The following is a 17,226-nucleotide window of genomic DNA, read 5'->3' as shown; positions in this document are numbered from 1 at the left end:
TATCAGTTTTTCTTGTTGTTGTTTCTTAAGGTGTGTGAGAGGTAAGGGTGGGATGGGGAAAAATGAACATGTTGTCTTTTGCTATGGAGAAAATGCCAGAAGAGAATTCATTGCTAATGTTCCTTTTGCCACAAGTGTGTTGATGTCATTAATAGTTTTCAAGTTTCTATATTTTGCATGACTAGAATTCATAAGTGTTAAAAGGACCAACAACAGAAATATTGGTGCTTAGCTGAAAGCTCAGGAAAACAAAATAAAAACTCTGATCTATTCTCTCCTACTCAATAAACTTCAGTGGCTTCCCATTAATTCCAGGAGCAAAAACTAAGTGTTCAGTTAGGCATTCAAAGGCCTTCATAACCTAGACCTCTCCTACCTTTCCAGTATTCTGGGCTCCTTTATTCCCTGGCACAAACTCTGATCCAGGGCCAGTGGCCTCCAGACTATGTAGTTAACAAGATACTCTGTCACTTGGCTATAGGTATTTTCTCTGGCTTTCCATATGCCTAGAATGAATTCCCTCCTCTTCTCTGACTTTAGATGTCCCTGGTTTCCTTTATATCACAATTAAAACCTCACCTTCTATAGTAAGCTTTCCCTAATCTCATAACTGCAGTGCCTTCCCTCTATAAATTATTTCCTATTTACCCTGCATATTGCTTGCGATGTATGTATTTGTTTTCACATTCTCTCTTCCATTAGACTTGTTTGTCCTTCTTTCTTGAAGAGGAACATATCAACAGAGAGGTGGTGTCATGATATGCAAGTGAATTGGATTCACATGAGGGAGGGCTGTGCAAGAGCACTAACCTCACTTTCTCCTCCAGAGTCATCTGGGTCCAGTGGCAAGATACAGATCAGGATGACTGGAGATGGTCCAGGACACAGGGTGGGATCTTTGTCTTATCAAGTTAAAGTCTTTAACAGGTCTCAGTTTGACTGAGGTAAAGCCCATTCAGTGATTAAGGCTTAATAAGAATTGAGGCAGAGAATGGCCTTTTTACCTAGTCAAAAGGGTTTTTTTGTTGTTGTTGTTTTGTTTTTTAATAAATAAATAGTCAATGGGGTGAGGGGAAAATTTTCAGGGTTTCTGGCCCAAACAGAGACAATTGCTATTTACCTTCATTCTGAGCTAATCAGGGCCTAAACAATGACCAAGAAGGGCTTGCCCTAGGATCTATTGTCTTCCAATCAATGAGACCTAGAGTGATTTGGGCTTAAGGTTGGTCTTTAAGAAAGAAACAAACAAAAATTAGAAGAAAATTGAACTGTAAGCTCTTTGAAGGCAGGGACTGTCTTTTATCTCTTTTTGTAACCCCAGTGCTTACATAGTTCATTGTCTGGCACTAGCTGATGCTGTTTGTTCTTTGTTCTGGAAGAAGACCATGACATCAGGAAGGTCAATGTCATGATAGGCAAATAAATTGGATTTACATGAGGGAAGACTACACAAAATCACCAGCCTCACTTTTACCTTCAGAGTCATCTGTATCCACTGGCCAGATATTGATCAGGACAATTGGAGATGGCCTAGGATGTAATGAGGAACCTTGGCCTTTTCAAGCTAAGATCTTCAATAACAGGTCTCAGTTTGAATGAGGTGTAATGGTAATTTAAATGGGAAGATCTTTCCCATTTATTAATAGGTCCATGTGACCTTCTTAAGTCACATGGAAGCCTGAAACACATGAGTTTAAGTCACATGGAACAGGAAGGGGTAGAGTAGGAAGGAAGTAAAAGGAAGAGGTGGAAATAAAGCAGAGCTGAGAGGAAATTGGTCAGTGGTCAAAACTGAGGGAGGGAGAGGAGGCAGACAGCTAGATTGAGTGTTTGTGGGAAGCCTAGCAAGGGGAAGGCTTGGGGATGATGTTGTCCTCTGCATTGTTATTATGTATAGATTTTTGTTACTATGATGGATTTGGCTTTCTGGTGTCTGAATAGAAGTTTTGGTTCTATCTTCCATTTATTTTGAAATTCAGAATTGTGCTGGGATATCCTGGCCACTGTAGTTGCTGTAAATATTGCACTGGAGCTACATGAGGCAAAGTCTATTCAGTGATTGAGGTATAATAAGAAATAAAGCAAAGAAAGGCCTCAAAAACAAAAGAAAGATCTGAGAGTGGAAGATCTTCAAGAGTTCTGGCCAAACAGAAACAATTGCTATTTATATTCTCTCTGAGCCATCAAGGCCCAAAAAGTGACCGCTAAGTGGGGCTTGGGCTGGGATCTATCGCTGGCCAATCACTGAGAGCTAGAGTGATTTGGAGAGCCAGAGTGATGTGGGGTTACGGTGGTCTTTAAGATAAAAAGGAAACAAAAAGTTTCAGAAATTAAAATTTACATTCCCTTCGTGCAGAGCACCCACAGGTAAGCCCCACTTATTGGACCTTAGCTTGAAAAGGCCAAAGTTTTCCATTACATTTTGAGACATCTCTAGTTGTCCTGATTGATTTCTAGCTACCAGACACAGAAGATTCTGGCAGTGAATGTGATGCTGATGACTTTGCACAACCTTCCCTCACTTAAATCCGGTTTACTAAATCCGGCACATAGTAGGCACATAATAACGTTGATTGATTGATTGTTAACCCTGAAGCCAGAAAGGGTCAATGGAAATATAGCCTAAAGCCAGATAAAAGAAAGGGAAGTATACTACCTCTTTAGAGAAATGAGGAAGTGTCTCAGAATCTTTGCTTTTGTTCCTCATCACTGAGGAAAATTTCTGTTACTCTACCTGTATACTCTATGGACATTTTAAATTTTTGCCATTGGATCAAGAGACTGTTAGAGAGAATTGTTTTCCATTGGTTTATGCAGATAATTATCATTGCATTTCATAGTTCTCTGTTTATTATGTTTTATTAACATAATAAATAAACTGTTAAAGCAGTAAGGTCTAGTGAATGGGATGCTGAGTGTAGAACTACGAAGAGCTAGGTTCAGATCCTGTTATTGATAACTTTTATTAGGTAAGTTACTTGAGTTACCTAATCTCTATGTGCTTAAGGTAAGTCCCTAAGACTTATCTACTCATTCATAGATATTTTTATAATCTTTGGTGGTAGAGCAAATCCTCAATCCAGGACTTCCCTACCACATCAAAATGGAAAATTCTCCATGTATTTTCATATTCATGTGTTTTTGTGAGTAAAGTTTCATTAAATACTTTCTCATTTGATTGGGAAGGTAATTTATTTGTACATAAGTTTTGCATTGGAATGGAACTCAAACACAAAATATGCTTTTTTCACCTCATATTGAGCCTAATCATAGTATGAGGACTATTTTTTTAGGTATTAGTGCTTACAGTAACTTTACACATAACAAACTGCCACATTTTCATATTAAGAGGGGGTTTCAAAGCTTGCATCAAAAGAGTCAGAAAAGATTTAGAATCATGGAAGGGTATTAGTCAAGAGAAGTATTTTTTTCTTTTGGAAAAGTGTTTTTATTTCTATCTTTTTTTAACGTTATTTTGAATTCAGAGATGCCAAATTTACAGCCCCTTCCGATTGCCAGATTAAAATGTAATTGGGAAAAGTTTTAAAAATAAAAAATACAATAAAATATTTACATTAGTTTGTGGTTTTTATAGTCAGTATGAATCCAAGAGGCATCTTTTTCTATCTGAGTTTGACGCTACTGTCTCCTTGTTTCTTTCTCTCCCTCTCACAGCAACATCCCACAAAGCAAATTTCTAAGGGGGGGCAAAAAGAGGAACAAATGGGAGAAACTCACCAAAGATAATCAATACACAAAAATTCAGATGTTACATACAGTACTACGTATCTGTAGACTGCAAAGAATGATTCTTTTTTCATATTCCTGGGGATTATTCTTTATACTTTTGCAATGTTTAGTTTGTGGTGTTTTGTGAAGATTTTTTGTTTGTTTGTTTGTTTTTACCATTTTCATTCTTATATTCATTGGATATGTTGTTTTCTTGGTTTACCTTACTTCACTTTATATCTGTCCTTGAACATCTTTCCTTGATTCTTTGTATTCATATTTATTGCTTTTGTAACAAAGTAATATTATGTCATGTTCATATACTATAATTTGTTTTGCCATTCTTTGATAACTAGGTGTCTGCTTTGTTTCCATTTCTTTACCAACACAAAAAGTTCTCCTATATGTATTTTGAAATATGTTGAACATTTCAATTTGCAAATTACTTCCTTGGAATATATGACTAGCATCGGAAGCTCTCAGCCAACCAGGAGGGGGGAACCTGTGATCTGGAAACCACATGTAACCTTCTAGATCCTTGTGTGTGATCTTTTTACTGAGTGCAAGTTGTACGGAACAAATACTTTTATTAAAGGGATTGATTCTGTGAAATTTGGATCCAGTCAAAGGGCCACACTTGAGGACCTGGAAAGTCACATGTGGCCTCAAAGTCCACAAGTTCCCCACCCCTGCATGATTTTAAAAATTTTATTTACATAATTCCTAATTGTTTTTCATAATGGTTGTACCAATTCACAACTCCAACAACAATGCATTTGTGTGCCCATGTTTCCACCTTTTCTTTTTTAAACTTTGCTGATTCACTAGGTCTGAGGTAAAATCTCTAGATTATTTTCATGTCTTTTTTGCCTGTTATGCCTATTTTGATGTGACCTTTTATTACTTGTGACACGAAGCAATCTTTCCTATGGTAATTAGTAATTCAAAATACTTCATTTAAGGCCTCATATCCTTTCATCACATATATTTGGGAATGGTTTTTGGTCATACATATATGTTAATTATCTCTATGTCTTGGATTAAAAATCCCTAGAGATATTTGAGGGGCAGCTAGGTGGAACAGGGATTGAGCACCAGTCTTAGAGTCAGCAGGACCTGAGTTCAAATGTGGCCTCAGATACTTGATTTTCTAGCTGTGTGACCCTGGGCAAGTCACTTGATCCTGATTGCATGAGAGAGAGAGAGAGAGAGAGAGAGAGAGAGAGAGAGAGAGAGATTTGAAACAAATTTCTCCTTCAGTTGACTATTTTAGGGGAAGCACTGTAGGGTCCATTAATTCATTTCACAGAGACATTTTTTCTGCCTGTAAGTACAAGCTCTCTATAAGAAGAAACAGAACTACCCATGTTCCACTGTATACCAAATCACCTTACAAAAGGGTACCTGTTGCAAAACAGTCATCTTACTTTCCATTATGAGTAGCTGAATGAAGTGTTGTAGAGATTACAGTGTGCTGTGAGTTTGTAGGACTTTCTTTCGGAATCAATAGTAAATATCTTGTATCTAGGATCTCATAATTTGCAAATGTGTTTTGAAGAAGATGGGAATCTGAATATCAGATTAAAACATAAACAAAGAAACAAATAAAAAGCAGTCCTGGCATACCAATGGTATATAAAAGGTTTTGTGGTTCATAGTAAAAAATGGAAAATTCTCACTCTGCAAGATTTTGTGAATTTTAGCATTCACATTACATATGAAATTTGCTCATATGATTATGGGAATTTTTCCTTATTAGGATAGATGGAATTTTCTGCCAACATGGCATAACTCTTAGACATGACTGTGATTCAATCATTCTAATTATTGTATTTTCTAGGGGAAACAATCGTGCAACTTTTACTACTCCTTATAAGAAGGGGATCCCATGTGGAGACTGCCCTGGTCAATGTGAAGATGGACTTTGCAGTAAGTTTCCCAAATCAAGAAAATTTAAAGAGAGTGATTGATCACAAAGGCAATGACATCCTCTCAAAATATCTGTAACCCATTATTGTTGAGCAATTTTACTTTCCACATTTTGGGGTTGTTTAATCAGGTTGCCTGTGGGAAACACTAGCACCATCCTTCCCATTTACATGTTTACTAAGAGACTAAGCCACTTCTTTCATAGAAAAAGAAATAGTTCTGGAATCAGAACACCTGAGTTCAAATCCCACCTCAGATGTCTACTCTCTTTGTTACCTTGATCAAGCATTAAATACCACAGACCTCATTTTCTTAATCATCGAAATGCAGCAGTTTGTACTACATGGTCCGCATGGTCACTTTTTGTTCTATAGCTATGACCCCATAACAGACTGGAAAGTTGAACTGGATCCCTACATCTCACTTTGCTGTCAAATTTTTGGTCCTATAAGTAAGGACTTAACAGAATCATGATTATATTAGTGTATGTTATATTTTATATAATATTATGTATTATATATTAAGTTTTGTACTATCTCCCTCTCTCCATTTCCACTCTGCACCACAGAAGGCCACCATTTCATAGACACACACAGAGCCACACACACACACACACACAGAGCCACACACACACACACACACACACACACACACACACAACGAGCACATGCACTTGTGTGCGTGCTTGTGTGTGAGTGCGTGTGTGTGTGTGTGTGTATGCAACCATACTACACATAATTCTGTTTATCAGTTAATTTTCTAGAGCTAGATACCATTTTTCTTCACAGGTTATTTGTAATTGCTTTGAGTATTTATAATACTCAGAGTTACTTAGTCATTCTTCTTTGAACACCATTGTTGTTACTGTACATAACACTCTCTTGGATATGCTCATTTCATTATTTATCATTTCATGCAAGTCTTTCATGGTTTTTTTTCTAAAATCAACCAGTTGATCAATTTTTATAGCACAGTAGCATTCCATTACAGTCATATGCCACAACTACTTTAGGCATTCTTCAATTGATTGACATCTCTTGCCACCACAAAGAGAGCTTCCATCAATACTTTAGAACTTATAGGTTCTTTTCCTCTTTTCCTTGATCATCTTTGGGAACAATTCTAATGGTGGTACTTCTGAGTCAAAGGACACATACAGTTTTATCCATTTTTAACCATTTAGGTTATTATATATGTATATATATATACATTATATATATACACATATATATATTTATATGCATTTAGGCATAGTTCCATATTGTTCTCCAAAATGACTGGATCAGTTCACAGTTCCACCAACACTGTATTAATGTCACAATTTTCTCATATCACCTCCAACATTTGTCATTTTCCTCTTTATCATTTTAGTCAATCTGATAGTTGTGGGATGATATCTCAGAATTGTCATAATTTGTGTTTCTCCTAACTGATAATTATTTAGAGCATTTTTACATGACTGATATAGCTATGCATTTTATAACTTTGGTATAGTTTCAATTTCTTCATCAAAAAATTGCCTGTTCATAACCTTTGATCATTTATCATATGAGAAATGATTCATATTCTTACGAATTTGACAAAACTGTCTATATATTTGAGGCATAAGCCATTTATCTGAGAAACTGTCTGTAAAGATTTTCCCTAACATTTTGCTTTCCCTCTAATCTTAGCTACATTGGTTTCCTTTGTACAAAGCTTTAATTTAATGTAATCAATATCATCCATTTTATATCTCCCAATACTTTCTGTCTTTTATTTATTCATACATTTTTCTATCCAAAACTCTGAGAGGTAATATGTTCCATTTTCATCTAATTTTCTTATATCTACCTTTATATCTAAGCCATGTATCCATTTTCACATTAACTTGGTAAAGCACATTAGACATTAGTCTATACCCATTTTCTGCCGGACTGTTTTCTACTTTTCCCAACAATTTTTTTTACCAAATAGTTAATTCTTATTCCAAAAGCTTAAATCATTACATTTGTCAAACACAAGGTTACTGTAATTAATTACCACTGTATACTTTATGTATACTCTGTTCCATTGATCCACCTTTATGTCTTAGTGCCAGATTGTTTTAATAATTACTGCTTTATAATATTTTAAGATTTATTACATCTAAACCTCCTTCCCTTACATTTTTTTCCATTGATTCTCCTGTTATTTTTGACTTTTTGTCCTTCTAAGTGAATTTTATCTTTTTCTAGTTCAATAAAATATTTTTGGTAATTTAATTGGGATGGCATTGAATAAATAAATTAGTTTAGGTAGAATTATAATTTTGATTATATTGGTCCTGTCCACCCATATAGCAATCATTCCAATCATCTAAAATTGACTCATTACCATGTTCCATGCCCACTTTGAACCTATTCTCCCCTCTCAAAAAATAGCCTCATATTATTTTACTGAAATGATTGAATCCATCTATTCTGAGTGATCATACCTACCCTCTCCATATCTCTAAACTTCTGTATATCTTTAGTTATTCTATCTTATCTCCATTCTCAAGTGATAGGATATCCCTCCCCGGTAAGACCAGCCTGTCCAAACATTCCACTGACCCCACGCTCTTCAAAACTAGATTAGGAATTTATCTTATTTAGATTCTGCACTATCTCATCTTTGTTCATTTCCACAGGACATCCCTTAACCTTGTACATACATATGTGTACATATTTATGTATATGTGTGTATAAATATGCATATTATAAATGCAAATGTACGTGTGTTAGCTATTTCATTTTTAATCAAAATGATCGATGCTGGGCACAATGCCTGTAATACGGTAGATATATTAAAATGGTTTTTAAATTGAATTACATTTTCTCTTTTCACGCACAATGTCCTACTTATCCAAATCTGTTTGTCTTTCAGCCAATCCATGTCCTTACACTGATGCTGCTATTAACTGTCCAGATGTTCTACGTGTTCTTAAATGCAATCATAAGTTAGTTACTATAAAATGTAAAGCTAGTTGCAGGTGTACAACTGAAATAAAATAATATTGTATTTCCTTTGGCTTAAATTGGCTTCCTCTAATGTGTATACACAGATGGATTAAATGCCAACTATTTTTTTTTTTGCCTCTACATTATAATATCAAATTATTCTCAAGGTCTCACAAGGCAGTGCTGCGCATACAGTAAGAGTATACACGTGCTTGTGTTGTTTTCCTTGACGAGAATACAGAGTGTAAGATTTCTACAGAGAAATCCTGCTTCATTTTTGTCTTTTTCATCTCACTTCATAACTTTCTAACTTTTAGTATACAGCAGAAGTTTAACAAATATTTGTTGATTGCATGTTGCTAAATAAATATAGAATAAATGAATTAAATTTGGATCTTGGATGCATACAAAACATTGTCTGATTCCTATTCTTCAATAAGAAATACCAAGTTTTTAATTTATTCCATATGCTAAGTCTTAATTTTTACTTTTTGCAGTTGCTCTCAAACGTTTTGCTTATACCATCCCCCTTACACTCTTGAGCATCTCTCAAAGAGCTCTTTCTTACATGTTTGATATCTGTTACTAGTTGCTAGTAACATAAATACCTTATGTTCCTCTGAAAATAAATGATTTTTACCTTGCAGATATTCTAAAAGGATCTTGGCGATCACCATACTACTATGAAGCTGTGGACTACGCTTTGAAAACTATTGAATTCTAGAGATGTAGAGAGATGATTGATGAGAGAGAGACAGAGAGAGACAGAGAGAGAGATGGGTGGTATGGTATGAATATAGATGACAGAGAAATGTTGATCTATATCTATGTATTTATATATATATCAGCTCTATCTGCAAGCATGATGCAAAACTCAGAGTACTATATGTATATCAGTTTTCAAAAACTCTGATGAACCCTACCCTAATTATAAGGGCAATCATTTTATTTCCATGAGGACTGTTATCAGGCATAGAAGAGCTGCAGGGGCCTCTCAGCCCAGGATGCAAGGAATGGTACTCAAAATGCATTACAGGATTTTTCCAAAAACGATATCACTAGAGGGCAGAAGAATCATTTTCTTCCTGGTTCCTTTGGGCCTTTCATCAGGACAATGATGTCATCAAGCTAGACCAAACAGAATTAATTGCTCTGGGAGGATTAACCAAAGATGCCACTTTAAATATATATGAAAGGGCAACAGAGACAAGGCAAAGACTCTTCTGGACTTGTTCTTCCAAGCTTAGATGTTGAGTTCATAAGATGATACGATTAAGGTTAGAACTAGCATAGGCTTAACACTATTTAGTCTAATTCCATTATTTTACAGATGAGGAAGCTGAAGTCTTACAGAAGCTGAGTGATTGCATTTAGCAACTAATTGGCGTGATAATTGTCACAGTGGATAGAGTAGTGGATTTTTGAGTCACGCATTGGATTTGAACTCAAGTCTTCCAGACTGCAGTGCCCGCATTATATCCCTTGCACCACTTAACTGTCTGGCTTTTTTTGTTTTTGTTTTTGGCTGTATCAGGATATACTGAGTTCAGATCCCATCTTGGATATTTATGTGTGAACTAGACAAGTCATTTAATTTCTGTTAGTCTCACTTTCATTTGTATAATACTTTATCATAGAGTGTTGTGAGGATCAAATAACACATCAAACACCTTACAAACCTAAAAGTGCTTTATGATTGCTAGGATAAAGATGAGGATGATGTTAGTGTGTAATACGTTGTGTGTGTGTGTGTGTGTGTGTGTGTGTGTGTGTTCATCCTTCATTGCTGAAGAAGACCACACCATCAGAGAAATAATGACATGATTTGCTCTTGACTTTGTTTTGAGTGAGGGAGGGCTGTGCAGGTCACCAGCCTCACTTCCCCTCCAGAGCCATCTGAATCGAGTGACCAGATATTCATCAGGATGACTGGAGATGACCCAGGATGAGGCAATTGGGGTTGAGTGACTTGCCCAAGGTCACAGAGCTAGTGAGTATCAAATGTCTAAGGTGAGATTTGAACTCAGGTTCTCCTGACTCCTGCACTGGTGCTTTATCTACTGCACCACCTAGCTACCCGCTGTGTGATATGTTATAGCTTAATGAATACCACAAGAAACCATGTGGAATTGATAAACAAAATAATAGGCAAGAAAAAAGAGTGACAGATGGAATGCATTAAATTCTTATCACCTAACCCCTTTTCTTTCTATAAGTGGCAAGGAGAACTCTAAGACACTTTACTACCCCTCAAAATTCAGGAACTGAGCCACCAGGAGGGAGCTTTTTTCTTCACTCATATGCAAGAGATGTTAGTTGCGATAGCTGTCACCAAGATGGTACTTCTCTGAGCCATCAAAGAAGGAAAAAATAAAATTCCCAGAAAAAAAGACAAAACTTTCACCTCTGCCATAAAGGATAAATTTATAACTGGAAGAGACCTTTGAGTATAGTTATTCAATCATGGTATTCCTAAATGACTAGTACATGATGATCCATTAAGGTTCTCTTTTATCATAGCAAAGAATGAATACTTTCTTTTCTTTCTCTGGTGGTGAGAAAGGGAGGATAAACCATCATGTTCCTCCTTCAGGTCAGATATAGGTCTCTGTTCCTCCCTCATTCAAAGGCACAATAAAGCTAGGGGCACGTGGCCTTTCTCTTGCTGAGAGCTGTGATTGCGATGGTGAAAGGAATTCCTATCACTTTACTATCTCCTGTACCAAGCCATCAGCATGCATCTCATGAATACAGGGCTTTCTGTGCCTTTCGGTTCTTTTCTGCTCTTAAATGGAAGGGTATAAAGTGAAGCTGTGGACCAGTGAGCTTTAAAAGGTCAGCTGCAGTTAATGACAACTTTTGGGGACATCCTGTACTTGTGGGAAGCAATCTTTAACCGCTTAATTAACCACCCAGCATTGAAATGTATTTAAATCATCTAAGAGGAAAGAAGAACTCATTCTTTGAAACTAATCTGTCCATTATGCAGAATTCAGAAGACTTTTTGTTTGTTTTTGGCAATTCTAGGAAGAAACTGCTTGAGGCTTGAGTTTACCCTCCCCAGAGACTAAGTTAGTATGGCGGATAACATATTCACAGATGAGGTATTGGTGGGAGCAATTTGTTTCTCTTTTTCTTGATGCATCTCAGTAAGTATTCTTTTGTAAAAAAGAGAGAGAGAGACAGAGAGAGAGACAGAGAAGAGAGAGAGAGACAGAGACAGAGAGAGAAGAGAAAGAGACAGACAGAAGAGAGAGACAGAGAGAGAGACAGAGAGAGAAAGATCAAAGAAGTAGTGACTAAGAACTTTGAGTCACTACCCATAATCCTTAGTCCCCACCTTAACCCTAAATCTAATTCTCTGAATTTATAGAGTGGGCAGCTCAGCTGCCAGGTCACAGGGGTGGAAAATGCATATGTCTTCCACTGTACCTTTGCTTTCAGTTTATTCAGAAAGATGCAGAGGCCCTTTATTAGATTCAAATACTAGCTAGGGGCACGGTGGATAGAATGTTGGCCTGCAGTCAGAAAGACTCATCTTCCTGAATTCAAATTTGACCTCAGAAACTTACCAGTTATTTGAACTTGGGCAAGTCACTTCATCTGTTTGCCTAAGTTGTTCATCTGTAAAATAAGCTGGAGAAGGAAATGTCAAACCACTCCAGCATCTCTGCCATGAAAACCCCAAGCAGGGTCACTAAGACTCAGACACCACTGAAAAAACAATTGAATAATGCTTTAGGAATGAAATCTGTCTGCTTTATTCTGTTGCTGAACATAATACTTTGTATATGATAAAGGATTAATGAATGCTTGGGGCAGTTGGGTAACATAGTGGATTTTTGGGATCAGGAAGATTCATCTTCCTGATTTCAAATCTGCCCTTAGACACTCCCTACCTGTGTGATCCTAGGCAAGTCACCTAACTTTGTTTGCCTCAGTTTTTCTGCAAAACAAGCTGGAGAAGGAAATGGCAAACCACTGTAGTATCTTTGCCAAGAAAATCCCGAATGATGTCACAGTGTTCAACATGACTGAAATGACTAAACAACAATAGTTCATACATTCCTCAAACTGATAGGTATCAGGAAACAATAGTTGAATGGAAGATTGCTCCAGGAGCATAGGGGTATAATAGATTAGTTTTGTCCTTTTTCTCCCTTTCCAAAAATTGTTCTGCAATATGATTTTAGTGTTGACTGTAGATGTTGAAATACAATGATTTTTTTTTTGGGGGGGGGGGGCATGTTAGACCTTGAGAAGGACCGTAATGGGCTCTCTAAATTCTTTTTTCTTATATGCTAGAACATAGGAAGCAAGATAATTATAAGTGTTCTTGTTCTGGTCAATTACTGGTGGCCATAGTAGCCCTCACAACTATCCTTTTGTCTAATCCCCAATTTCTGTCACAAGCATGGATGTCTTTTTTGTGATAGGAAGGGTGGGTATTTTCACAATTGAGGGAAGGTCTAAGTGTCTTTTATCCTCCATCCCATTCATTGAAAACTATATTGCATCTCACGAGCCAACTGAGAAATTGCAGCCACTATATATATGTACAGAAAATGGGAAGTAGGTACTTCTGACCCTGACTCCATCACTACTATTAACATTTAACTTCCTAGTATTACCTGGGAAAGGGGGCCGGGGGGAGAAACTCCTGGAGAATAATAGTGGATTTTGGAATATTGAATCAAGTGCTGGACAGAAGTGTCCCAACTCCACCTAGTATATTTACTATTACAACAACTCAGTAAAATATTTGACAATTACTATAAAGTTTTGATCCTATAATGTATTGTTCTCAAAGTAACATCAGATGAGTTTTTATGCTTGTTTGTTCATTTTCCTTTCCCACATAAGTCCAAAGATACAACTTCACCATTCTGCCCCATGGATATTAGGACTCACTGGTCATCTGCCACAGTCTAGTTTAATAAAACCAGAATATGTTTTCCCTGGCGCACCAAATAATAGCGCCTACAACAATTATTACATTATACATCATGCTCATTGGTTCTGACAACGACAACATAGATAAAATCCTCAGTCTCTACATATGAAAGGTGATGGCAAATATCTCCCTTAAAGCCTCAAAGCTCAGCCATACACATATGAAATCTGGACAACATAAGATCTATAATCTGTAAGAGATTTCACACAAAGTTAAAGATTAACTACTGCATTTTCCTTCACAGACCACTGAGAGATTCAGAACTGAATGGACCTTTTGGAGGATTTATTTTTGTAGAGATAGCACAGGCCTGTCCAACATGGAACCTGCAGGCTGCGAGTGGTCTGCCAAAGGATTTGGGACAGCCCACAAAAAATGGAGAGGATGTAAAAGAAAGTACAGATGTAATGAGTGTTTTGTCCCTGTACCACTTAACCTGCCTTCTACTAGTTACTATCATGTCTGTCATGTAACTTGGCAGGTGGGTTGCCGCTGCATACTTTCCTGTTTGTCATGTGACCTATGGCAACCAACCATTGTCAGTCTATCTCTAGACTGAGAGGAACAAGAGCTGTCTCTTTTCATTGTATTTTTGGTCATTACTGGCATTTAACAGGGACAAAATGAATGAAGTCACATGCCAATGCAGTTGATACCTGCTAGGTAATGCGAAGCAGCAATGCAAGGGCTTCTTCCTCCTTCTTGTTGAGTGGCTGCCCTCCAAGTTGCATGAGCGTCTGGCCCTGTCTCTAAGGTCAGACACTCAGTTTAGTATTTCTTCGTACATGAGCAGTTGCTGTGGAGAGTTTTCGGTTCTATTAAAGTTTTGGGGATGACTTTGTAAAATGGATGATTAAAAAAAACAGAAGATCAAATCAGAATATAGAGAGTTGAATCTGGAGTGGACAAATAGATATTTCTTAACTTACACTAGAGACAAAATATTGTGCATTCTTTGCCAAGAAATAATAGCCATTCTGAAGGAACACAATTTTCCTTGCTATTTCAAATCAAAACATCCTGACTTAAGCAAATTGGACTTAACCAATAAAAACAATGCATCCACGTTGTTGAAAAATGTCAGTGGGGAGCAAGAGTTTTCCAAGAAAACAAACTCAGAAAATGAGGCAACTACTAAGATTAGTTTTCAGAGTTCTAAAGAAATGGCTTCTGCTGAGAACTCTTTTACTGATGGTAACTTCATAAAAAGATATTTGCATATATTCAGTTTCTCGATTATGTCCTTCTTGTGTTTCTTTAAAGTGTTTTTGAGAATATAAGTTTGTCCTGTTTGACCATGCAGCAAAGAGTAGCTGATGATAAAGTGATTGCTGATGAGAAGTGTAATATATTCCATTAACTAGATGCAAACAATAAGAAAACATAAATGTGTATTAAAATATGTACTGGTTAGCAAAGTAATTTTTTAACATTAGTGTGATTTCATGATAAATAAAAATCTTAAGTAATAAGTGCAATCAATTGATATTAATTGAAATTTCCCTTTTAAAATATGGTTTATTTGCAAAATAGTTTAATAATTTATTATACATTTGCTTGGAAATTATGCTGCTAAAAACTTGTCTGCAGTGCAAAGAAGTTTACCTATTTTAATTTTTGCCCCTACCTACTACTAAGTTGTGCAGGTGTCTGCTATAACACATTCTAAACACTGGTGTTTATACTCCATCTAATGGTATAATTAGGGAGGATAAAGGAACTCTTGATTAAAGATTCTTCTTAGAGTCCAGTTGCCAAAATCACTGGAGGGAAATGTAACCTAACTAATGAGGTCTTAAGTCCTTAAAAGAAGTATTAACAAAGACTTAAAACGTGTTATTTCTTTACAAGGTATAAAGAAGTTCACAGATCCAAGTTGAATGGAAAAAGAAAAATAAAACTAGCATTGCCTAGCAAAAGAGCAGTCATACTTTTGTGATTTTTTTTTTTTAAATGGAAAGAATCACTCTAAGGAAGCAACAAGTGTCAAGAAAGGAAATGGTTCTGACGACTGTATCTGGTAGCTGAGAAGTGAAACATATAGAGAAGAATCTAGGTATTGAAATGAAATCTCCTGTGCAGAATATATTTCCTTCTGCAGAATATATTACTCTACAAACCCACACATACACATTAGTCATGGCATCTTGCAGCAATACTGTGTCCAGCAGGAGATACTATATCTAACAGAGAATAGGTATTAAATGAGCCAAGGAGGGAGTCAACTGAGCAGAGTGAGCTCAGGAAGGCAAGAAGATGGATGAAATTTGCTACTGGAAGTGTAACCGTGTTGAAGAACTCCAAGTAAGAATTCCAAGTAAGCAACCTGCCTGGGAGTCAGAGGAAATACATTAGGGAATATGCATGTTGAAGATGTGAAATGTATTGGCCACATGTTCCATATGTTGCCAGCTCTCTGTATACTCTATGTGAATATCCACTATTCTTGTTACCACATGTAATTGTGAGATAGTGTGCCCCAGATATGTGGGAAAGGGAGATATTTTCTTATTATTTTTCTCATATTGTTCTTTTAGTCAAGGCTTTCGTTGTTCGGTTGTTTTTCAGTTGAATCTAATTCTTTGTGACCCTATTTGGGGTTTTCTTCACAAAGATACTGTAGTGGTTTGCATTTCTTTCTCCAACTTGTTTTGCAGATAAGGAAACTGAGGCAAAAAGGGTTAAGTGACTTGCCCAGGGTCATACAGCTAGTAATTATCTCAGGTCAGATTTGAACTCAGGAGGATGTCTTCCTAAGTCCATGTCCAGAACTCAATCCACTGTACCACTTAGCTGCCCAGTCAATACTTGTACTTTGAGCTAATTTTGTTTATTGGCTGGTTATGAATTAAGTATTATGAAAATGCATTTATTTCCTTCTTTCTATGTGCCTGTGGTAACCAATGAAAGGGATGGAGGTAGAAGGAAATACAAGTCTTGTGGTCTATCAGTGAGAATGGCTACAGTAGAATGAACGGATGGGGCAGCAAAGGGAGGATCTAACACAAGGGGAAAGAAAAGGATTTGATGTTTAGGAGGAAAAGAGGGAAGGGAAATACTTTTATAAATGCTAGTAAGGGTAACATTGATAACTTTTTCTGTAGGAAAAGAAAGATATTTTATAAAGGGAGATCAATTAGTCAACAAAGATTTATTAAGTTCCTCCTATGTGCCAAGCACTATGCTAAGCAATGGACATACAATTACAAATAAAAAGAACGATAGTCCTTGTCTTTAAGCAAATTACAATTTATTGGTATAAAACATAACACACAAAGGAAAGCTAAGGGAGTGGGTAGGGGAAGAAGTTACCTTTTTTTGGAGGAAATCTTATAAGACACTGAGTATGAGGATACTCTAATAAAATTAGGGAAATTCAGGGGGTCTTCAGTACAAATTGGGTCATATGGTGGTAAGGTTACGGATCTCTGTGGTCCATATATGGACTTTAAAAAATTGCCATTTGACATCATTGATGTGGAATTGTATTTTTATTTATTTTGTTAAACATTTTTCAATTACATTTTAATCTGACTTGGGCTATACTTGAGAATTTTCAGGCCACTTGTCACCTCCAGGCTGTGAGTTTGATACTTCTAGTGTAGTAGGTGGTTGGAGGGGGATTGATATTCAGATCCCTGTTCAAAGATTTTT

The 17,226-nt window shown here is 36.5% G+C and overlaps 1 protein-coding gene and 1 long non-coding RNA gene across 4 annotated transcripts in view; one reads left to right on the top strand and one right to left on the bottom strand.

Moving 5' to 3' along the window:
• The window catches only part of LOC140526298 (serotriflin-like), a 39,085-nt gene extending 30,055 nt beyond the window's left edge, over nucleotides 1–9,030 (top strand). For all 3 annotated transcript variants that reach the window (XM_072642427.1, XM_072642426.1, XM_072642425.1), the window contains 2 exons: nucleotides 5,570–5,658; nucleotides 8,545–9,030. In XM_072642427.1, the coding sequence (XP_072498528.1) occupies nucleotides 5,570–5,658; nucleotides 8,545–8,672 (217 nt within the window). In that variant the 3' untranslated portion in view covers nucleotides 8,673–9,030. The remainder of the gene's footprint in view (nucleotides 1–5,569; nucleotides 5,659–8,544) is intronic.
• Nucleotides 1–17,226, bottom strand: part of LOC140526299 (uncharacterized) — a 109,075-nt gene that overhangs the window by 60,603 nt on the left and 31,246 nt on the right. The gene's annotated exons all lie outside the window — the stretch shown is intronic.

This window comes from Notamacropus eugenii, chromosome 2 (genome assembly GCF_028372415.1).
Source record: "Notamacropus eugenii isolate mMacEug1 chromosome 2, mMacEug1.pri_v2, whole genome shotgun sequence".
Taxonomy (NCBI): Eukaryota; Metazoa; Chordata; class Mammalia; order Diprotodontia; family Macropodidae; genus Notamacropus; species Notamacropus eugenii.
This window is presented reverse-complemented; position numbering and strand designations above follow the sequence as displayed.